The 25,303-nt window shown below is 42.6% G+C and overlaps 1 protein-coding gene across 1 annotated transcript in view; it reads right to left on the bottom strand.

Moving 5' to 3' along the window:
* The window catches only part of TARBP1 (TAR (HIV-1) RNA binding protein 1), a 90,830-nt gene extending 70,894 nt beyond the window's left edge, over positions 1-19,936 (bottom strand). Inside the window, exons 1-4 of the mRNA XM_026649678.1 lie at positions 19,770-19,936; positions 17,670-17,722; positions 13,173-13,270; positions 6,382-6,517 (exon numbers count right to left, since the gene is read on the bottom strand). Of these exons, the coding sequence (XP_026505463.1) occupies positions 6,382-6,517; positions 13,173-13,270; positions 17,670-17,722; positions 19,770-19,889 (407 nt within the window). The 5' untranslated portion in view covers positions 19,890-19,936. The remainder of the gene's footprint in view (positions 1-6,381; positions 6,518-13,172; positions 13,271-17,669; positions 17,723-19,769) is intronic.
* Between the last annotated feature and the right edge of the window lie 5,367 nt (positions 19,937-25,303).

Raw genomic sequence — 25,303 nt, 5'->3', positions numbered from 1 at the left:
TGTAAAATATCTGTATTTTGACACACATCTTGAATAACCGCAGTTCCTGCACAAAGTGAGTAACCTCTTCTTCTTTGAGTAGTGTCCCTATGGGTGCGCCACTTCAGATTACTTCCAAGCAATATCCCTAGATGGAAGAGGGAGGTTTGAAACAGTCCAGAACTGAAGACAGTACTGTATAACCAAGTGCCGCATCGGATCTGACCGCATGGATCAGAGAGTAATGTTTCAAAAACATATGTACTGAAGCCCATGTAGCGGCCCTGCATACTTTAGATACAGGTACATTCTTTGTTAATGCCGTAGATAGTGCCTACAATCTGGCTGAATGTGCTATCACCCTTTTGAGGGGATGAACACCTGCAGCATCATAACAAGTGATAATACATCTAGATATCATCCTGACAGTCTCTGAGTAGAGCTCAAGGACCATGCAGATCTATCCGAGAAGGAAATGAAGAGCCTAGGTGACTTCCTAAATTGCTTGGCCCTATCTAAGATGAAGATCAATGCCCTTCTAACATCTAGGGTATGTAAACTGGATTCCTGTAGAGAACTATGTGGCTTTGGGAATAACATTGGTAGATGAATGGATTGATTAAGGTGGAATTCCGATATAACCTTAGGTGAGAATTTAGGGTGTGAATGTAAAGAGACCTTGTCCTTAAAGAACATCGGAGGGGAGGAGGGGGGGAAGGATCTGCCATCAAGGCTCCAATCTGCCCGACCCTACGGGCCAACGTAATGGCTACTAAAAATGCTGTCTTCATAGATAAATGCAACAGAGAACAGGTTGCCATTGGTTTGAACGGTGGTCTCCTAAGGTAACTGAGTAGCAGGTTGAGGTCCCAGGTCAGGGTAGGGTCTTTAATCTGCGGGTTGTCACTTCTCAGACCCTTAATAAACTTAGACGAAACCAGATGAGCAAATATGAAGAAACCATCTACCAGAGAATGAACGGCTGATATTGCAGTCAAATGGACCTTAATAGAACCGATAACCCAAATTTCCATACATCCAAAAGACAATCTAGAATAACTGAAAGTCGCACCAAGTCAGGCAGGAGGGAGTGACAACAACACTAATAGAAGAATCTCTTCTATTTCTGCAGGTAAGTAGTGCAGGTTGATCTCTTTCTACTAACACTTGTACTTCCATAGAGCAGGAGGATTCTAACCACGTGAACTATCGGAGGTGGAGAACCACTGGTTGGGATGAAGCACAAAACCCGCATCCTGTGACAGGTAATGAGGAATGGTTGGGAGCCTGAATGAGAGCTGACACATACATGTAGAAGGTAAGGGTGCCAACCATCTCTTGGCCAGGTCGCACTGTAAGGATAATTCTGGCTGTGCCCTGTCTGATCTTGTTCATCACTCTTAGTATCAGCAGCATTGGAGAAATGCATAGAAGAGACCTTTCTTCCAAGATAGAAGAAGGGCATCTCCCAAGGACTGGTGGCCCAGACCCCCTCTTGAGCAGAAAAGAGGACATGTCCTGTTCCTGGAGGTGGTGAAGACATCCACTTCTGGCAGTCCCCATTTTTGGAATATGCTGTGGAGAACTTGGGTTCTAGATCCCATTCGTAATCCTGTGAGAAGCGTATGCTGAGGAAATTGGCTATGATGGTCTGAATACCTGAGAGGTAGACCACTGATATTTGGATTTAATGAACTATGCACCAATTCCATAATTTCATGGCTTCAGCACACAAGGAGGGGGATCTTGCTTGTTGATATAGAATGCATGACCTTGATTGATTTGCCCGTGATGAAAGGTAGGAAATGAAAGCAAGAATTCCTGACAGTCCTATTCTCCAACAGATTGACGTGGAGACTGGTTTCTTGAGTTCTCCATTTGCCCTGAGTCGTGAGGGTATGGAGATGGGCTCCCCATCCCAATAGTGATAAAGTCACTGATGGGGCTGCACTACAGAAAGGAATGCCTGCACAGACATTGAGTTGATCCTCCCATAGTCTAAGGAGTTCCTCACATCGTAAAGGAACTGTCACCTGTCTGCCCAAGGTGTGTCTGACTGGAGAACAGGTCATTCTGAGCCAACCCTGGAGGCAGTGGAGACACAGCTTTGTGTGATCATTCACAAAGGTGCAAGCTGCCATGTGTCCCAGCTACTGAAGACAGTTCCTCATAGTTGATACGTAGGGGAGCATGCGGGGTTAAGTGCCCCACCCCCAGATTTCTGCTTGGCCTGCCGGGGTGCGAGGAGAGGGCTCTGTCCTCCACTGCACCTGCCCCCTGGCATGCTCAGCCCCTGTCCCTGACAGCCGGGCCCGGGCAGGGAGCAGAAGGGGCAGGACCAGCCACTTCTCACGCCGGCTGCTCTAGGTCACTGCTCTGTGCAGAGCAGCAGCTGCCTGAGAGAGAGCCTGGCTGGGGAGGTGATGGCGGCAGCGGGCTGCCCCCCACCCTGGCCCAGTTGCCAGGGACAGGGGCCGAGTGAACTGGAAACCAGCAATCTGGAAAACTGTTGTTGATGGGCAACCCAGGGGTCCCAGTATGGTCATTGGCAGGGCCTGTAGTACAGAAGTGGGGATGGCATGCAGGGTTGGTTCCACCACCCTCAATAATGAGTCCAATCTTCCCTATGACTTTCAAATAACGTGTTTCTGAAGGAACATGTTAGAGAACCATGAACAGAAATAGAGGAGACTGACTGGAAGTCACTTTCATTCTCCTCCATCTCATCCAATGGAGGAGCACATGTAGAAAACGGTAGAGTCCTGTGGTCCAGCTGACAGTAGTCTAGAGATCGGGATCTTAGTACCGAGAGATTCTCAGTACCCACCAGGAGCAGGGACTCCGGTTCATCTGTTATTGAGAAGTCCTTAGTACTGACGCAGTATTCAAGGCCACAGTCACTGAAGCTGATGACTGATGTACTGAAGTAGATGCCGATGGTGTCTAGCTGAGGATGCCACATGCATGGGTTCCGACAGCTATGCTGAACTTGGTGGTGCCAGTCCCAAGTGTCTATGCTTCCCCTCCTTGCTGATAGAAGGTACCCAGGCCCTACTGGAGCCATGTCTCTCCTTCATGCTCTGGGACTTTACGGTCCCACTAGTACTGGAGGAGGAGTCCTTCAACTCAATGGTACCAAGTCAAGAGGCTGAAGCTTCAGATATTGTGGATCTCACCTGGACTTTTTGGAGCTGGCTCCTTAAGCCCACTCTTTTTGGACGCCTTCCCCATCTGGGGGGGGAAGGGCACGGAGGAGTTGGGGGGTGGCTCACGACCTAACTCAGAAGCTGGCCAAAGGAAGTGATCCTTCATTAGGAGTCTGCTTTTAATCTCCCTGTTTTTCCTTGCCCTGGACTTGAGGGCCAGGCAGAAGTTAAACTACCGGGAGACGTGGAACTCCCCCAAGCAATGGAAACACTTTAAGACCATCACTCACAAGTACAGGAGAGACATCATCTGAAACCTGGAGAGCCAGGCATTCCCTGGTACAAAAAAAACAAACAAACCAAAAAACCTCTCTCTGAGGGGAAAGAGGAGTAAAACAATCCTCTCACTACTTATCTAACTAACTATAACTATTCTAACAACTAACTATAAAAACTATTTTACCCACTATAGAAATATTAGAAAAATCAATGCATGCTCAAGGCGGACATACTAGGGCTCCATCTCAGGCGAGAGTAGTTGAGAAGGAACTGAGGGTGGTTTGCCCACATACTCCTATATAGCCTCGGTATCTGGCACAAGGAGGCATAGGGCACACATGCAGGCCAAATGGACACTGCTAACTGAAAATCTCAGATCAAGGGCTTGTGTGGCACACGCACACCTGAAGTGGAGCACCCTTAGAGACACTATTTGAAGAATCCAGGGTTCTATTGCTGACTCTGGGAGAAGCATGAAGCTGAGCAGTTAGAGACTGAATGATTTGATTATCCTATCCGAAAGGCAATGCAGCCAAATAGCTAAAATCTGGGTCTACCACATTAGAATCCTATTCCTGCTATTAACTTGTTTGCCTAATGCAGTGGCAGCTCTTAATCGTCTACATTCTAGGATCCACATTCATGCCTTTGGTCAACAGTAAGAGTGGGGACCTGCATGAGGCTCATGGTTGTCTCTTGCCCAGCTCACAGAATTTCTCCTCGGTTAAAAGGGTATTTGGTGGGTGGATAGGCTGATTGACCTTTCTCTGTCTCTCTCACCCATCCACAGACGATTTCATCAGAATGGAAGTATTACATCATCAGTGCTAAATATGGTGGGTTCATCCTGGTGCATTTCTTTTTCCATTTATGGAGGAAAAAGTGAAAAGTCATGACAAACACAAGCACTATGTATTTGTAATTGATATTGTATTAATCAGCACATACGGAGCAGCACATGGAGCAAAGCAAAGAGCCCAATGTCTTAGATGTCCTGCAAAAGAGAATCCCAGAAAGATGAAACAATCCATTGAAAAAACTTCAAAAAGGGGATTATTTTGGAATTATTATTCTCTCTGAATCAACCCAATTTTCAAACCAACATGAAAAATGCAAATTGTACTCAAAATTTACAATCTAGGTTTTGGCCATGTTAATAAAAGTTTAAAGTGCCTGTTGAAATGAAAACTGATTTAACCTTAACTATACATTCATGACCAATGCCTCCATAATTAATGATTATGTAATATTGTCATGAGTACTGCAAAAGAACCTTCTAATGTTAAACACACAGGTTATAGGCACTATCACCCACTGAAGAGCTCTCCAATTAAATACAGTTTTCCCTAAAAACTAAAAATTGCAGTCTGAGTTAATTCACCCCCACTGGATGGGTAAGAATTGGAGTGCAAACTGTATCGCCTCTAAGCAAGCGGAGATAGCTTTACCCAAATTGGGGAATTCACCCCTAAAAGAGGGTAAAGCACCATTTGAAATATTGTTTTCACTTGGAAGTTCACCAGAGGAGAGTAGCTTTACATTCCAGAGGGTTCTCCACAAGATCCTTAGTGGCAAAGGAAGCCAGGAAATACACTGAATTAGCACATCATTTTTGTGCCCTGACCATAACTCCTTCCCAGCCAGCGTCATGTGCTATGTGGGTTGTGGTAATTAGATGCAAAAACGGTACAGTGTCAGGGCTTACAAAAGGGTTGTGCTTGCTGCCAATACCTCTCAAGGCAGACTTTCTGCCACTAGAGCTTGGCATATCCATGAGGGAACCAACCAAGACCAACATGGGAGAAAAATTTGCCACAAGGTTCACAATTTGTCCCTCACATTCACTTTAAATGTGTTCTTTAATCAGAATGCTATTGACTACACCTGTTTAATGCTGCTTAATTTACTACTGTACTTATATTCTTAGATACTAGGAATATGCAAAAGTGCTTGCTTAACAAAGATGTCTCTTTACTGAGTCAAAGCCTCTGAAGAACACGAAAATTTGTATTAGTAAGTATGCCGTGTAGTCATACCCATGTTGCTCCCAGGATATTAGAGAGACCAGGTGGATGAGGTAATATCTTTTATTGTACCAACTTCTGTTGGTAAGAGAGAAGCTTTAGAGCTTTCACAGAGCTCTTCTTCAGGACTGGGAAACTAAGGCATGTCAACACTAGCACTGTCCGCAAAACAGGGGTGTGGGGGAAAAAACACCCACCTCAAGCGACATAGTTTTGCCAGCATAAACACCAGTCAACACACTCTCCCGTCAACATAGCTACCGCCATTGGTTGAGCTGGTTTTATTATGTCGACGGGAGAGCTCTCTCCCATCAGTGTAATGCAGCTACTTGAGCAATCGTATGTGTTGGTACAGCTGTGCCACTGTAAGCTTGTAAGTGTAGACATGGCCTAACTCAAAGTGTCACTGCTAAATACAAGATTTGAACTGACTGTGTGGCATAAGCAGTTAACACATATTTCAAGGGACCATTCAAGGTGAAGTGCCCCATTAAACACCTCTCCAGACACAGGGAGGAAAGGAAGAGTGGAGGGAGCAGCAGCTGGGAGAGGTTGTCAGTGGGTTCAGATTGTTGTAATAAGGTATAAATCCAGTGTTTCTATTCAGTCCATGATTTTTAGTGTCTAGCACAGCTATGAATTTAAGCTCCCAGGCTCATCTTTTGAAAGTGTTGTACAGGTTTCCTTTGCGGATAAGGACTGATAGGACAGATATAGAGTGATCGCTTTGTGAAAAGTGAAAGCTTTTCTATTGGACCATAGTTGAAGAGAGTGGGGAAGGATAGAGAAAAAAGTTTCTTTACAAGTTTAGGCTTTCAGTCTTTCTACTACATTTGATTATTTAAATTTTCCCCAAAAGAGTCAGACTCTGCTGTGCATTCCCCAGAATTGTTTTATTAGTCTCCCAGAACCTGTGCATAAGTAAGGGACATAAAACCGCTGAAGTGTGTTACCTTAGAGCATGAAGTCCTTCTGTACCCAATGCTTTACATGATGGGATGCATGCCAGTGCCATAGACAGAAACAAAATGGGAACAGCACACCAGTGCCTACTTGTCATCTTCTGAATAAACTTTAACAGGAAACTACCTTTAAATAAGAGCAACCAGAAAAAAAAATATTTTGTAGGTCAGCTGAACTACTACAATGTGGAAACTACTGTATTTTGAAAGAATATCTTAACTGATAAAGTAACATTTTCAATGAAAAATTCCGTTTCGTATAGCCAGAATCCATTTCTTGTTCTTTTGAAACCATTTAAATGACGTAGGTGCAGAGAGAGGGAAAGAGTGGGTGCTTTCATGATGAAGATTCAGGGTCAGTTTTACATTGCTTGAGCAAGAAAGCCAAAATCAAGCTCTTAAATAGCAAGGATTGTCTACTACTATTTGGTTTCAATTTTAATATTTAATTTGGTTTTAAATTATCTATTTTATAATGGTTTTCAGTTGTATATTTTAATTGATTATGCAGTGCTACAAGCACTTCCACAGAAAGGACAGTAGCTTTTCAGGAAAACTGTGAACTGCAGAAGCACAAGTGTAAGATACTTTATTCAAAATAAATACTTTTCCATTTACAGTTACTGAAATACAACTTCCTAGAAAAGCTTACTGACTGTCCATTACTTCTCTTTTAACTATGTTACTGTGCTACAGGAAATTCAATATTTAATTTTTTTAAATGAAAGAATAAAAACTAGAGAAAACAAAATGGACCGCTTAACCGCTGAAAGATAAATTGCTTTCTAAAAATACTACACTTTGGCCCTTCCTCCTACCTCCCCCCTTTTTCTTCTTCATTTCCCTTCTTTCCTCCCTCTTATCTCCTTTCCCTACCTCCTTTTTCCTCCCAACAGGTCAGCAAGGCTCCTCCTTCTCCTGAAAATATGCCATACATTTGCAACACTGTTTCAAAACTGAATTGGGAAAGAAGATTTACCATGTGCAAGCAAACAAGAGAAACTAAAAACTCTAATATACAACGCTTATTGTGGAGACGAGACCCAATGGACTGTAGGAAGGGACTTGGAGTAAGAGAAATGGCTCAATCCTAGGTTCTGATTTTGAAATGTGATCTGTGTGATCCAAGAGCGAGATTGGGGCCCATCCCACTGAAATCAGTGAAAATTATCTTGAAGTCACTGAAAGTATTTGCCAATTACTTCAATAGAAAGACTGAGCATGAATCATAAAATCATAAAAATGGAGGGCTGGAACAGAGCTCAAGAGGAGGAAAGTTAGTCAATGGGCTCTTAAGCATTTTTAAAGTATTTTTTCTTTTGTTTGCTTTTGATTTATTTCGCCCTTCTCTTTCTTGTAAACTTCTGACGTTTTTGGTTCCTGCTAAAGGAAGCAAGAGGCTGAAGCGCTGTCTGCATTGCTGGAAAACAGCTTGAAAATTCTGAACCCAAAACCACACAGAGCAAAAGGATTATCACAGACAGAATTGTATGTTTGAAGTACCGTCACTGAAAAATAACTCTACAGCAACTATACAAATCCCTGCATTATGATTGACCACTAAGACTGTAATCCAGAATCATATGCTGCATAGCTGAGAAATAACCATATGATGTGTACACAGATCAGACACTTAGAACCAAAATTCCATCACTGAGAGGGAGGGGAAAGTTATTTCTCTATTGTTCTCAATGGTAATTGCTGGGTGCTGAATATTTTTATAAATCACAGAACTGGAAGGGGACCTCAAGAGGTCATCTAGTCCAGTTCCCTGCTTTCATGGCAGGACTAAGTATTATCTAGACTAGAGGTTCTCAAACTGTGGTCCGCAAGCTCCATTCATGTGGTCTGCGGATAGTTCCCTCTAAGGTGCGCAGTCAGACACAAGAGAATGAAGGGCCACCCACCTAATTAGGTGCCTGGACCCTGGAGAAAACGCACATGTAAGGTGAGGTGGTGGCCTTGGGGGGGAATACTCGGTAGGTGGGAGGGGGCAGTGGGGTCAGAAGAGGGGGTGGGGGGAATTTGGGACGTGCAGGGCTGTGGCAGCCAGAGAAAGAGGCGACTTTTCCCAGCTCCAGGGCTGCGGCTGCTGGGGAAAGAGGGCCCTCCTTCCCAGCCTCAGCTCTGTGGCTGCTTTGGTGGGGGAGAGACACCCCCCTCCTTCCCAGCCCCAGCTTGGGGGCTGCCGCAGCAGGGGGGGAGGGAACATCCATCACATTAGAAAGGTAAGACTACTGATATTAAAATATGAGTTGTGTGCTTTTATTTGTAGAACAAAAAAAGGTTAATGATTAAGTTTAGAGAGAGCGAGAGCGCGCTTTTATCCAAAGCACTTTACAATAGCTAGCTAACGGTACAAACAACATTTGGAAAAATCATTAAGTGGTCTGCCAAGACCGTCAGCAATTTTCAAGTGATCCGCAAAAAGAAAAGTTTGAGAACCACTGATCTAGACAATCCCTGATAGATGTTTGTCTAACCTGATCTTAAAAATCTCCAATGATGGAGATTCCACAACCTCCCTGGGCAATTTATTCCATGGCTTAATCACCCTGACAGTTAGGGAGTTTTTCCTAATGTCCAGCCTAAACCGCCCTTGCTGCAATTTAAGCCCATTGCTTCTTGCCCTATTCTCAGAGGTTAAGGAGAACAATTTTTCACCCTCCTCCTTGTAACAACCTTTTATGTACTTGAAAACTATTATGTCCCCCCTCAGTCTTCTCTTCTCCAGTTTAAACAAACCCAATTTTTTCAATTTTCCCTCATAGGTCATGTTTTCTAAACCTTTAATAATGTTTGTTGCTCTTCTCTGGACTTTCTCCAATTTGTCCACATCTTTCCTGAAATGTGGTGCCCAGAACTGCACACAATACTCCATTTGAGGCCTAATCAGCGTGGAGTAGAACGGAAGAATTACTTCTGGTGTCTTGCTTACAGAGGTACTGAATTTCTGGAGGTCTTGTGCCTCTTCCATGGCACCAATGACAGTGATCAAGCTCTGGACTCAGACAATACAGGAGGAGCACTGTGGACCAATATTGACATGCCCAGTGCCCATTCCAAACTGACGGCTCCAAGAGAGGATGAGTGCCACCTCCACAAGAATACACTTAAGCTTGGCCGCTCTGTCCTTTTTTGAGCAAGGCTTATAACCTTTGTAAATGTGACATTTGTCACTAACATGCGACTACCCCAAGTGATTAAGGCAGCTGGGGTGCAGGTCGCTCACCGGCATTGGTTTGCTGAATGAACAACATGATTTAATCCCGGAAATTGAGGTACAGTTCCAGTACTGTTCCCAGTACCGAAAGCTGAACCCGGCAGTCTAAGACCTAAATCTGAAACTTATAACTAGATAATTATTTTAACTACAGATTCCCTAAACTCTATGAAACTACGCTAAGCAAAACTGGGTATATTTTACAAAGAGTGAGAGAAGAATTTGGAATGACTGCAGCCTTACTACTGCAACAACCATCATGGTTGGTAATAAGGAACTGAGAGGGGCCAAGGGCACCTCCACCCTTTATACCTGCACACAGCAGCATTGGATGCTCAAGCCACCCTAATAGGTACTGCTGAGGGGAAAAAAATCTCCAGCAACCATGCATTGGGCATGCACTCACCTACAGTGGAATGGATATGTGCAGTCACTCAAAGAAGTACTACTGCTCTTCCAAATTTGGTGTCTGCCCTGGTTGACAAGCAAAGGCATAATATTTCATGGAAGTCAATGGGTTACTCCACATTACTGCCTTACAATTTTAAGGGATTGGAAGGTTTCTGAGGCAGTCAATAGCTGCAGGCTATGCTCTGGTGGCATGTTCCTTGATATGCTGTAGTTGGTTCAGGTAGGCACCCCAACCTGTCCCTGAAGCATCTGTGATAACAGTCGTAGTTGGGAGGGGACAGGGAATGACCCCTTTTTTAGACACACACTGGGTCCATTCCCCTCTATTCGGCATCAGTGAGGCCTCATCTGGAGTACTGTGCCCAGTTTTGGGCCCCACACTACAAGAAGGATGTGAAAAAATTGGAAAGAGTCCAGCGGAGGGCAACAAAAATGATTAGGGGGCTGGAGCACATGACTTATGAGGAGAGGCTGAGGGAACTGGGATTATTTAGTCTGCAGAAGAGAAGAATGAGGGGGGATTTGATAGCTGCTTTCAACTACCTAAAGAGGGTTCCCAAAGAGGATGGATCTAGACTGTTCTCGGTGGTAGCAGATGACAGAATAAGGAGTAATGGTCTCAAGTTGCAATGTGGGAGGTTTAGGTTGGATATTAGGAAAAACTTTTTCCACTAGGAGGGTGGTGAAGCACTGGAATGAGTTACCTAGGGAGGTGGTGGAATCTCCTTCCTTAGAGGTTTTTTAAGGTCAGGCTTGACAAAGCCCTGGCTGGGATGATTTAGTTGGGGATTGGTCCTGCTTTGAGCAGGGGGTTGGGCTAGATGACCTCCTGAGGTCCCGTCCAACCCTGATATTCTATGATTCAGTCCTCAAATAGTATCTAGCAGGGCTGGGGGTGCTACTGTGACCCTTTGGTACCTGTGGTATCTGGACAGGGCATACATGGACCTTAACGTAGCTGCATGGGCTGCAGGTGAAGTCTGGCAAGCAGCATACATACACAGTGACATATGGCCTCTGAGCCCCAGACACACATGTATAATCATTGTTGGGTTTGACTTTACATTGTTTGCCATCGACTGGAGAGAGTGAAATCTCCCAGCGGGGGTAGCAGCCAGCCAGGAGCCCAGGAGGCAGCTGTGCTCCCAGCAGAGAACTGAGAGTCGGGGGGAGGAGGGGACGGGAAGAGCCAGTGTGGAACAGGGAGCTGAGAGCCCATGAAGCAGCCAGGCTCCTGGCAAGGAGCTGCGAGCAGAGCTGAGAGACTGGGCTCTCAGCTCCCTACGCTGCCCCTCTTAGGTCAGTGGAAGCGCTCCTGGTGAGGACGCACACCACTGATCAAAGGAGGGTAGTGTGGACATGAACCACCACAGTAATTACTCCAATGGCTGTAAGTCGATCTAATATAGGTTGACTTAAGTTTTTAGTGTTGATGTACCCTAAGTATACCTAGATCATCCGTGACAGATGTTTTTCTAACCAGTTCCTAAAAATTTCCAGTGATTAGGATTCCACAACTACCCTTATAGTTAAAAAAATTTTCCTATTATCTAACCTAAATCTCCCTTGCTACAGACTAAGACAATTACTTCTTGTCCTACCCTCAATAGACATGGAAAACTATTGATCACCATCCTCTTTATAACAAACTTTTATATATTTGAAGATCATTACATCCTCCCACAGACTTATCTTCTAAAGAGTAAACATGCCCAATTCTTTCAACCTTTCCTCATAGGTCATGTTTTCTTAACCACTTATTTTTGTTGCTCTTCTCTGGACTCTCTCCAATTTGTCCACATCTTTAATCTAGCTGAGTCCTCACCAGTGCCATTACAGCAGAACAATTACCTCCCATCTCTTACATATGACACTTTAATACATCAGAAAGTGACATTTGCCTTTTATGCAACAGCATTACACTGTAGATGAACATTCAATTTATGATCCACTATTACCCCCAGATCCTTTCGGTGCCTGACTTCAACATGGGAGTTGTTGGTGCCTGATTTGACATTCTTGTTGAGGTCGGCGTCTTTCCTTGGCACTGTCTTTTTTGCCCCAGTCTTAAGCGATGCTGACTGCTCAATGGGTCACTTGATAACACTGGTTTGTTCATTAGTAGGATTTTGGAACTTGTTTCATTTATGAACTGTTCCAAAAGGTGGAATTTCAGTCTTGTCTTGTGCGACTTGCACACCCATATTGATCATCTGTTTAGAATGTGCAATTCGCCCAGGGAACAGAGATACCTACTGTATCCATCCTTCTGAGGGAATAGTCCATTGCAGGATGGACAGGGCTTGAAGCCTGCAGGTTTCAAGTGCAACAACATGTTGATCAGGGCCGGCTCCAGGGTTTTTGCTGCCCCAAGCAGCGCAAAAAAACCCAAAAAAAACGACGATCACGATCAGCTCTACCCGCCGCTTCAGTCTTCGGCGGCAATTTGGCGGCGGGCCCTTTGCTCCGAGAGGGACCCGCCGCCGAAGAGCCGGACGTGCCGCCCCTCTCCGTTGGCCGCCCCAAGCACCTGCTTGCTGGGCTGGTGCCTGGAGCCGGCCCTGATGTTGATGAACCCTGTTAGATGTGGGCGGGGGGGGGGGGGGATGTACAGAGAAGGGGCATATAGGGTCTGACTAGCAAAATTTGGTCCAGGCGGGTCAGCTCAGATCATGGCAGATGAAAACAGGAGATAAGAAATGGTTCTGAAGAAGTTAGTCTGAGCTACAAACTAGCAAGTTAGACACTCTTCCGGCTCTGTCTTGCTGGCACAGATAATAAAAGAGAACTGAAGAGACATTGCAACTGTTCTTCCTTTGATGCCCTCAGATGGGAGTACAAGGAAGCACAGGGCACATGCACAGTTCCAACAGATACACCTGCTCAAAAATTTGAGGTCTCATGTGCACTGGGCACACGTGCACCTACAGTGGGATCCACATTGACACATACTCAAAGAAGAAGAAATTTTTGTATGAAAACATTTTAAAAACCAGAGATAGACAGACTAAGGAGATTCAGTCTATGACTCGTGCAGTACACTAGCAGGGAGAGAACACACTGGTAAACATGTACATTAGATACTGGAAATGGATCCATGACCCTTACTTCCCTTATCTTTCAAAAGAAAAAATTAATTAAAACATACTTCTTTCTTCTTCTGGAAGAAGTGTGAGGTAAGTAGACAAAAACTTCTGTAACTTCATCCCTAAAGGAGGACAAGCTCCTATCAACTGGCCTGGTGACCTGTTTGGTTAAAAACAAAATTAACAATATGCACTTTATAAGGAGGGACGTCAAAGCCCCTTATAAAACAAATTAATCAAAAATATTACCTAATTGTCTAACTCATTAGAATGCAAACAGCCAATCAAAGTAAAGTAAAGTGTTTCAATATGAAGAATTGTTTGGGTTTTTTTTAAGTGCTTTTGATACTTTTAAAGGGTATTGAAAATGTAAATATTGAAACTGAAATACAGCAATTGCCATGCTGAATCATAACTGTGGTCCATCTAGTCCAGTCTCCTATCTCTGACAGCATCGGATGATTCCCAGAAAGATGCAAGAAACCCTGCAGTACCAGATGTGGGATAATGTAATCGCAATGAAGGTTTCATCTTAATCATCTTAAGACCTGAAACATGAAGTTTTATATCCTTTTCAAAATGTATCAGCATTAGCTATTTATAATTCTGGATATTCTTGGTATCCATATAAATGTCCAATCTCTGTCTATTTCTCTACCTTTTTAAAATACGCCTATATCCACTCATCCAGTGCTCCGAGTGCCTATCCCACAAGTTAAAAATTACAAGAAAAATATACACAGTTGTTACAGCCATGTTGATCCCAGGATATTAGAGAGACAAGGTGGGTGAAGTGATATCTTTATTGGACCAACTTCTGTTGGTGAGAGAGACCATAAAACATATTACCTCATCCATCTCGTCTCACTAAGAAAAATACAGACAAAGGACTGCCCATAAATATTTCCAGCTCAACCCCCACCCTGAACAGCCTTGACAAAGAGGGGAACAAGATGGGTTTTGCAGAGTGCTCAGAAGGCAAACAAATCCTACCTCTGGCAGACTAAGGGGGGAGGGGGAAGCAAGTTCCAAAACTGAGGATCTTTCACATAGAAAGCACTGCCAGCAGTTCCCTCTTATTTATATTGAGGGAGATTCCAGATAGAATGCCTCTGTTGATCTCAGCTGTGGCAGAAGATCGTAAGAAGAGAGGCAAGCTCTCGGGTAATCAGGTTCCAAACCATTTAGACTTTATGGGTTAAAAACAACACTTTGAATTCTACCCAGAAACATACTGAAAGTCAGCGGATTATGGAGATAACGTGCTCCCAACATGCAACTCCACTTAATAAGCAGGCTACAGCATTTTGCACTACCTTCATCTTCTGAATATTCCCAATACAGCCCCATGTATGACACATTACAGCAATCTAATCTTGAAGTGACAAAGGCACAGATTTTTGTGGCAAGGTCCACAGAAGAGAGAAACGGTCACACTCTTCTTGCCAGGTACAGAAAAACACTCTTGGCCTCAGCCCCAACCTGGGCATCCAGGAGCAGCCCAGGATCCAATGCTACCCCCAAACTAAACTTTTTTTTTTTTTTTTTAAACACAAATGGTGGCTGCATGCTCTTTATGAGGGGCACAGATGTAAGTTCTACCAACTCTTCCAGCTGCTCTCCCCAACCCACAAACGCTATCTCAGAGCTAGTCTGCACTACGGAGTTAGGGTGGCTTAACTACATTGCTTAGGGCTGTGAAAAATTTCATACCCTGTACTAAGAACAGGAGTACTTGTGGCACCTTAGAGACTAATAAATTTATTAGAGCATAAGCTTTCGTGGGCTACAACCCACTTCTTCGGATGCATATAGAGTGAAACATATATTGAGGAGATATATATACACACATACAGAGAGCATGAACAGGTGGGAGTTGTCTTACCAACTCTGAGAGGCCAATTAAGTAAGAGAAAAAAAACTTTTGAAGTGATAATCAAGGTAGCCAAGTACAGACAGTTTGATAAGAAGCAAGTGTGAGAATACTTACAAGGGGAGATAGATTCAATGTTTGTAATGGCTCAGCCATTCCCAATCCCTGTTTAGCCCTGAGTTGATTGTGTCTAGTTTGCATATCAATTCCAGCTCAGCAGTCTCTCGGAGTCTGTTTTTGAAGTTTTTCTGTTTTAAGATAGCCACCCGCAGGTCTGTCATAGAATGGCCAGACAGGTTCAAGTGTTCTCCCACTGGTTTTTGAGTATTATGATTCCTGATGTCAGATTTGTGTCCATTAATTCTTTTGCGTAGAGACTGTCCGGTTTGGCCAATGTACATGGCAGAGGGGCATTGCTGGCACATGATGGCATATATCACATTGGTAGATGGTACGAGCCCCTGATGGTATGGCTGATGTGATTAGGCCCTATGATGATGTCACTTGAATAGATATGTGGACAGAGTTGGCATCGGGCTTTGTTACAAGGATAGGTTCCTGGGTCAGTGTTTTTGTTCAGTGATGTGTGGTTGCTGGTGAGTATTTGCTTTAGGTTGGGGGGTTGTCTGTAAGCGAGGACAGGTCTGTCTCCCAAGATCTGTGAGAGTAAAGGATCATCTTTCAGGATAGGTTGTAGATCTCTGATGATGCGCTGGAGAGGTTTTAGTTGGGGGCTGAAGGTGACAGCTAGTGGTGTTCTGTTATTTTCTTTGTTGGCCCTGTCTTGTAGGAGGTGACTTCTGGGTACTCGTCTGGCTCTGTCAATCTGTTTTTTCACTTCAGCAGGTGGGTATTGTAGTTTTAAGAATGCTTGATAGAGATCTTGTAGGTGCTTGTCTCTATCTGAGGGATTGGAGCAAATGCGGTTATATCTTAGAGCTTGGCTGTAGACAATGGATCGTGTGGTGTGTCCTGGATGGAAGCTGGAGGCATGTAGGTAAGTGTAGCGGTCAGTAGGTTTCCGGTATAGGGTGGTATTTATGTGACCATCGCTTATTAGTACAGTAGTGTCCAGGAAATGGACCGCTTGTGTGGATTGATCTAGGCTGAGGTTGATGGTGGGATGGAAATTATTGAAATCATGGTGGAATTCCTCAAGGGCTTCTTTTCCATGGGTCCAGATGATGAAGATGTCATCAATGTAGCGCAAGTAGAGTAGGGGCGTTAGGGGACGAGAGCTAAGGAAACGTTGTTCTAAGTCTCTAAGGTGCCACAAGTACTCCTGTTCTTTTTGCGGATACAGACTAACACGGCTGCTACTCTGATACCCTGTACTATGTAATTAAGCTGTAATTAAGTCCCAGTGTAGACACAGGTAGGCCAACGGAAGCTGTGCCACTGTAACGTTTCTAGTGTAGACATCCTATGTCTATTCTGGTTTGAGTTTGAATAGTCAACTAATACTTATCCAAACTCCAGGTTCATCTAGGGCATTGGATAATTAATTCCGCTGTTCTGGCTGGGTAGGATGTGATAGAAACCTAGAGGTGGATATCATCTGCATACCGAGTGCACTACAACCCATTTCTCCTCACCATCCATTCTAGCAGCCTCATACACACATTGAACAAAAGAGGTCACAATAGATTCTTACCCTCCAAGATATCCTGTAACAAAACATTCCAAAATCTAGTTACACAGAAATTTTATCAGTTTTGAATTTGCCACCTTTTGACTTCATTGTGCTATGAGACACAGAGAACAGAAACACCCTATCTTCACTACTTTTATCATGTTCATGCTTATATTTCTCCTTTCTAAAATAAACAACCCCAATCTTTTCAATCTCTCTTCACATTAGAATTTTTCAATGCCCTTTTTATCGCCCTCTCTGAAACCTCTACTTCTGCTGTATCCTTTCTGAAATAGTGTGTAGTTCTGACCACCCTGATTCCCAATGAGGATGTACCAGTTATTTATATAATGGTATTATTATGGTTTTTCATATTATTCCCCATTTGTTCCTTATGCATTCTAACACTCTTTACTTTTTAGACCACAGCTACACACCAAGCCAAAGTCTTCACTGAGCTGTCCACGGTAACACCAACCTTTTTTTCCTGAGTTGATACAGTTCGTTTAGAATCCTATGAGATGTATCGTTAATTATTTTTTCCCCTTGAGTGTGTATCACTTTGCATTTATGAACACTGAATTTCACTTGACATGTTGTCCATTCATCTAGATCCATTCCTTCTGCATTTCCTCCAGGCCTTCTCTAGATTTGATTAAGCTAAATAACTTTCTGTCTTCTGTAAATTTTGCTACCTGACTGCTTGCTCAGCCCCCTTTCCAGACCATTAATAAATACAGTAAACAATATCAGACTTAATAAAGAACCTTGAGGCATCCCACTATTAAACTTCTGCATAGGATGAAAACTGACCATTTATTCATACGCTTTGTTCCTGTCTCTTAGCCAGTTTTTGATCGATGACAATTTTTTGCCTCTCACCCATGACAAAGTAAGTTTCTTTAGCACCTTTTTGTCAAAGGCCTTTTGAAAGTCTACAAAATTATGTCAAATACATGACTGACATGTTTAAACTGATATCAACTGATATCTCCCATCAAATGTAACGGCCCATTGCTCAATAATTACTAAACTAAATAATCAATGGTTTACCTGCCATAGAGAGAACTTTCTGAAAGTGCATCCATTAATGGTCCAATAATAAACTGGAGAGAGAAAAATTAAATTTACATTAAAACCAATCATTAAATTTTATACACGCACTAACTAGATTTATTTTACTTGTGATAAACAAGATAGAGGAAGGGTTCCTACTAACGAGAGAAACTTATTACTAACCTACAGCAGCAGGGGATTAAGCAATGAGCTTTGTAGAGTCAGTCATTTTTGCTAGAACAACAACACTAAAAGAGCGGTGGTTTGCCTATTTGGTATAGAAGTTGGGCTACTGAGGAGAGGATGTAACCTGATTCGAGGAACAAGAAAGGCATTAATATTAGTTGCACATGGAAGCTGAAAGGAGGAAGAGAATGAGTCTTCACTGATCACCAGTAAAAATGTTAAGTAAAAACAGTCAACTTTAAAAAAAAAAAACCACCTGTTCCCCACTACTGTTCATAAGTAGGGCCCTACCAAATCCACAGCCATGAAAAATGCGTCACGGGCTGTGAAATCTGATCTCCCCCGTGAAATCTGGCTATTGTAGGGAAGACCGGATTTAACAGAGTTGGGCGGCTGGAGAGCAGCGGTTGCTGGCTGAGAGCCCAGCTCTGCAGGCAGCACTGCCACCAGCAGCAGTCCTTTACTTCGGCGCTGCTGCTGGCGGTGACGCTGCCTTTAGAGCGGGGCGCCTGGCCAGCAGCCGCCCTCCGTCTGCCCAGCTCTTAAGGCAGCAGCACAGAAGTAAGGGTGGTAATTCCACAACACCCCTACCATAGCCTTGCCACACACACACACACACACACACACACACACACACACACAAAACCAACCCCCTTTTGGGTTGGGACCCCCCATGGTTACTATACCGTGACATTTCAGATTTAAATATCTGAAACCATGACATTTATTATTTTTTAAATCCTATGACCGTGAAATTGGCGAAAATGGACCATGAATTTGGTAGGACACTATTCATAAGTAACTTAAAGAGTACTATAACTGAAAAAGAAAAAAAACACATTTTTCGCTTTGTACATTTCACAGCACTTGGTGTATAGTCAGTTCCTCTACTACAATCCCCTACAATCTATTTTCCATTTGGGTCTGTTTCAACAAAAAGGAAGAAAATTATTTTTTACAAAATAAGAAAAAAATTAGAACCATAACACTGACAGGAGTACTCAGGGATATATTGTAATTGTAGCTATTTTTAACCTTTTTTTTAAGCTGACTACAAATCAAGTTGGTGTCACTTTAATGAGAGATTGACCTTAATTGTATAAAACAGAAATTTTGGCTTTTGAGCTACCTGCAAGCTACTTCTTGGAAGTGGGGCTGGACAGAGTACAGAATAGATCATTTATACCCTGCGAGATGTAAGCTAACTACTAAATCTATGCAAATGCAATATGCTATTACAACAGTAAAACAGAGTGTAGTTTTAACACCTATAATATTTCTTTATTATATAGTAAGGGACTTTTTTCATAATTTATTATAAAAGATACAGTAAAAAAATGATTATTCAACAGTCTCTAGGGATATCGGAACCTTCCCACAATAAGGGGGGATAACCATCAGGCTTCAAAGTCTGTCCTTAGAGTAGTGAAACGCTGAGCATGGACTTCAAAACCTCCTCAGTAATCTCCTTTGTGGCCAGATGGTTCTGCTGAACTGAGGTGCTCAACAGCTCCAGTTCTGAAAAAGCTGAGGAGCTCTACAGAACTGGAACATCAGCAACCCTCAGGGAGAAAGAGATCTTAGCCAACCTTCATATAAAAAGAGTCCCAGTTAACTGGGATTCAACTAATTAAGGTTAGACTGCACTGGTCCCTGAAATAAGGATTTGTGGCTAAATGACAAGGAACACTGCAATAGGCACTCTTTCTTTGACCAACGTAATCTTAGCCCTGAGATCACTTCTAAATAATGTCATTACTATTGACATAGCTAAATTTGATATGGTTTTATAGAATTTGTCTACCAACAACTCATGATTTAAGTAATCAATTTAGGAAATGTTTCAGGTTAAAATATCTATTTATCCTGGAAAATAGTTGGGAGGGAGGTTGGTTAGGGGAATGCTCTTACCTCTGAAAATCCTGGTGAATTTGGAAGACGTTTTGTTTCATAAATCTCCAGAAATTGAGCAACACCTTCCCTTGTCAAAGTTTTGTTTTCACTCTCAAACATCCTTTTGTAAATGCACATATGCCATGATGGGTGAAACAACCAACAACCTGGTACAAAGATGACAACTTTAACTGGTGTCAAATGATAGTGACATCAGCATGTAATCAGTCTAGTAGTAAATTTTAAAGAAGTGTATCAAACTAAAGCGTAAAATATTGAAGGTATCATGACATGATGGTTAGCCATTACAAAACACTATTTAGAAAGATGTTATACAGGTAGCTATTTATCTGGTGTCTAAAATGTGCTTTTCTCTAAAAAAAAACACAATATAAACATTTATTAACATAGCTTGAAAAACTTACCCAATGCTTTCTAGCCTAAAGACTAAAACTAATAGCAAGAGTGAAAAATACTTGTTTCCTTTTCCCCTCCAAGCCACTCCCTCTGTAATTCAAAGCAATAAACAGCTATTTACTGTATTTAACTGTGACAAACTGTCAATCAACTATCTATTTAACAGATTACAATTTAACTTACTACTCGTATTTTATTTTGGTTAGATCTTTTTTCCCTTCTCAGATTCACTCCATCATGGTGTATCTTTCCCAGTATTGTCTCTGGTATCCAGTTCCTTCCTCTCCTTTGTCTACTGCAATGTTGCCCAGGCAGCCTGGCTCAGAACCTCCCTCCCCAGCACGTGAGCCAGGGAAAAAGGAACTTAAAACTGGCTTCATTGGTTCATATTCCTGGCTCCCTGGGCCATGGCTGCTGCATTGTTCTTCTGGCATTCTAGATAGCCATCTTATTCTCTAGCTCCCGCTGCTATCTGTCTATCTTAAGCAAAAGCAAACCCAGTGGAAATGGGCCTATTTGTGAGGTGGGAGGGATGAGAATTAAAGGAATTTCATGGTGATAGAATAAGTAACTTTGCTGCAGGTACTGGTCTAAACAGCAATGAGATCAACGGCACCGGTAGGTCATGTCTCACTTCAGACAGTAGCAGGGGGAGTTGAGCCATAGTTCTCACTCTGACCTTGGTACCGTAAGACTCAAGAGATGATGTGTGCGAGGAGTGACGATGACCCGAGTCTCAAGTGCTTGAGTAGCCCTTCTTGGGTCTTGATTCAAGTTTTTGTTCCAAAGAACAAACAGTCTTTGGAACCTTGTGAGAAGATCCTAGCGAAGGTGACATCTCTTCTCCTCATGCAATCTAGGAGTCTTTGAATCCTTGTCAGGGGAAGCAGATACAGAGCTTCAGGGGCACTTCTAGTCAGTATATACTCAGCTCTGCCAACTTCTGTATGGATTAGATCAGGGGCTGGATGCATTGATTGTTCAATAAAGTAGTCCCTCAAACACACCTCCTGTTATTTCTGTGTCCTCTTCTTGAATGACTTGCAGATGCTACATTTCTCTCTCACATGCCCCTCTCCCAAGAATATGAGGCATCTGATGTAAGCATCGCTCACTTGTGGCATAACAGCCCTGCAGGAAGGACAATGCTTGAAGGCCACGGACTTCTGCATTTCAAAGCTAATGCTGGAGGCTTTGATAAAAATATCAAAGGAAAGTCCCATCCCGAATGAAAGAATAATTAAAACTAGTAAGCAATCTACTAACACTACTCTATTTACACTAACATTTACAAAACAGTAAGTGATAAACATGTGAGAGAGAGAGGGCCATTGGCACCAGACACACAGGGAGCTCCAACTCCTAGGCACAGGCAATTCAGTCTGATACCAGGAATAATTCTATGGGCAAGTTAATGACAGAAAGGTAAAGGTGGTGTCATTTGATTCATAAAAATCTACAGAATCATCATTTCAGTGGTGTCACCCTGTGTATCATGACAGGGAAGATTTGCTACTCTCCAGCTCCAAGTCCTCCGATTGGTGGAAATTTTGCTAGTACAATGTCATCAGAAATGGGTAGAATTGAGTATCCTTTGAAAGCCCTTTTTTCCACAAATATAATGGTACCAAACACGACAAACTTAGAACAATTATGTAGATATATAGTCAAGAAAATGTTTAAAACAATCAACCTTTTTTTAATTATACTTTAGCACAAGCATGTCAAAAATGCAGCCATCACAAAATTAAATTGTGGCTCTCAACTGACAGTACTGAGTTATCAATTAATGCTCATAAAATGATAGCTAATTCCAACATGATCAGCCTTTAACTTGGCACTACACGAGGTGCCAGAATGAATGACCTGTGTATGAATCCTGCCAATCATAGCAGCTAGCCCCACTGATTGCTCAGTTCATTTAACATTCCTTATGCAGCTGGAACACATGAACAAATATATCTGCAGAATTGAATCAAAATGTGTCACAGGCCTGTTCAACAGGAGAAGGCTAAACAAGAGAAGATATGAGCAATCAGCAGGCACAAAATCAAGATGTTGGGAACAAAATTAATCAAGAAAAAAATGCTTGAATTGCCTATGCATTAATAGTAGGAGTTCAGCTAACTAACAGACTTGGAATTGCTCATTTATGAACATAAATTTGATCTAACTGGTATTGCTGAAACCTGGTGGGATGATTCAAATAACTGGAATGTTAACATCAATAGTTATAACCGATTTAGGAAGGACTGAGTGGGCAAAATAGGAGAGAGGGAATGGCACTCTACATCAAATATGGCTTTACCTGTCTCAGAGTCACTGATAACTCAGAAGAAAATGATCTTGAATGCTTATGGATCAATAACCTCACAGATAAAGCACAAGATGAATTATCAGACACATAGATCAACACAATTTGTTGGAGAAGAGCCAATACGGCTTTTGTAAAGAGAAATCCTGCCTCACCAATCTAAGAATTCTTTGAGGACAGTCAACAAACATGTGGACAAAGGTGATCCAATGGATATAATGTACTTGGACTTTCAGAAAGCTTTTGACAAGGTCCCTCACCAAAGGCGCTTAAGCAAACAAAGCAGTCATTGGATAAGAGGGAAGATCCTCTCATGGATCAGTAACTGGTTAAAAGATTAAAAACAAAGGGTAGGTATAAATGGTCAGTTTTCAGAATGGTGAGAGGTAAAATAGTGGTGTCCCCCAGGGAACTGTACTGGGACCAGTGCTGTTCAACATATTCATAAATGATCTGGAAAAAGGGGTAAACAGTGAGGTAGCAAAATCTGCAGACAATTCAAAATTACTCAAAATAATTACCGTACCTACTCGTTCATTAGCCCATTCGTTTATAAGCCGACCCCCCAAAATGGATAGGTAAAAATAGCAAAAACTGTATGACCCTTTCATAAGCCGACCCTATATCTCAGGGGTTGGAAAACTTTAGCTCCCGGCCCATCAGGGTAAGCCTCTGGCAGGTTGGGATGTTTTGTTTACCTGGAGCGTTCACAGGCATGGAGTCCCTCAGCTCCCAGTGGCTGGGGAAGGCCGTCCGCAGCCACAGGGAGCTGAGGGGCTCCAGGCCTGCAGACGCTCCAGGTAAACAAAACAACAATGTATTAGATATTCAATTAAATGATTCCATAGAGTTTAAAATCATCAAATTTTGTCCGACCCCTGCTCTTTGATGAGTCACTCTTTTACCAAAAATATTCGGCTTATGAATGAGTATATACGGTAAGTCCAAAGCAGACTGCAAAAAGTTACCAAGGGACCTCACAAAGCTGGGTGACTGGGCAACAAAATGGCAGATGAAATTCAGTGTTGATATTTGCAGAGTAATGCACATTGGAAAACATAATCCCATCTATACATAAAAATGATGGGGTTAAATTACTGTTACCACTCAAGAAAGATCTTGGAGACACTGTGGATAGTTCTCTGAAAACATCCACCGAATGTGTAGTGGCAGTCAAAAAAAGCTAACAGAATGTTAGGAACCATTAGGAAAGGGATAAATAAAAAGACAGAAAATATCAATGCCATTACATAAATCCATGGTATGCCCACACTTTGAATACAGCATACAGTTCTGGTTGACCCATCTCAAAAATATATATTAGAATTGGAAAAGGTACAAAGAAGGGCAACAAAAATTATTAAGGATATGAAACAGCTTCCATATGAGGAGAGATTAAAAAGACTGGGACTTTTCAACTTGGAAAAGAGACAAGTAAGGGGGATATGATAGAGATCTATAAAAACATGAATGGTGTGAAGAAAATGAATAATGAAGTGTTATTTACTCCTTCACATAACACAAAGACCAGGCATCACCCAATGAAATTAAAAGGCAGCAGGTTTAAAACTAACAAAATAAAGTACTTATTCACACAATACAGTCAATCTGTGGAACTCGTTGCCAGGGGATGTTGTGAAGGCCATGTCACAATCAATAAGCTACTGTCTCACACTCGCATGAAGGACAAGTTAACTGCAAACTTTGCAGGGGAAATGCTACAGCAGGCAAAAAACTGCTCGAAGAATTTTGTCATCACGTGAAATAACAAAGCTGTTGAAACGCCACTGAACAGTGTGGAGTTTCTTCATTAAAAGACACTAACATCATCTTGCATCAATGCCCTAGAGAGAGTTGCAACTAAACTCTAGATTTTTGCACAAGACTCTACCCAAGACTTCCACAAGATTCAGTTTTTGTGCCTTCTGCTAGGGATCAGAATTGCTGTATAATCCTCAGAAATGTGTCCCTATCATTCAAAGCATTAAAAGCCGCTGCACTGCCAGGTGTCCACGCCCTCTTAGGATGTGACACTACTGGAAGGCTGGCATGAAAAACCAACTTATCTTACTGGAAAGCATCTGATTCAGCCTCCGAAAATTCTCTCCTCACTCTGAAGGGGCTCGGAATGGCTGAGACAGTCATAAATGCACTGAAGGTGTTCATAACATGCGTTTACCATTTGAAAACCAACATTACAACACTTGCAGAGATACAATGGTGGATGTTTTCCATGAAACTGACAAACAAAGAAAAACTGCCAGGGATAAGGGATGCATTTATACTTGCTATCAATGAAACGGTTCTGGGATGATCAAGCACATCCAAAGCAAGCCTCCCCTATCAGGCATTGATAGGTCTTGGAGAACAGACTGATCACACCAGTTATGTGTGAAATATCATGTGCTCCCAAATCAATCCTTCAGCTAATCAAATGCTTGTCTGCGAAGACCAGATGTTTGCCACCTTACAAGTTTACGGCCAGCAGCCTGCCCTGAACGAAGATGTATGAGCGTAGCGCAAACAACAACAGTGTTACAACATAGATTCATAGATTCTAGGACTGGAAGGGACCTCGAGAGGTCATCGAGTCCAGTCCCCTGCCCTCATGGCAGGACCAAATACTGTCTAGAACAGACCATCCCTGATAGACATTTATCTAACCTACTCTTAAATATCTCCAGAGATGGAGATTCCACAACCTCCCTAGGCAATTTATTCCAGTGTTTAACCACCCTGACAGTTAGGAACTTTTTCCTAATGTCCAACCTAAACCTCCCTTGCTGCAGTTTAAGCCCACTGCTTCTTGTTCTATCCTTAG

Source organism: Terrapene carolina, unplaced genomic scaffold, assembly GCF_002925995.2.
Source record: "Terrapene carolina triunguis isolate 2854851 unplaced genomic scaffold, T_m_triunguis-2.0 Scaffold85, whole genome shotgun sequence".
NCBI lineage: Eukaryota > Metazoa > Chordata > Testudines > Emydidae > Terrapene > Terrapene triunguis.
This window is presented reverse-complemented; position numbering and strand designations above follow the sequence as displayed.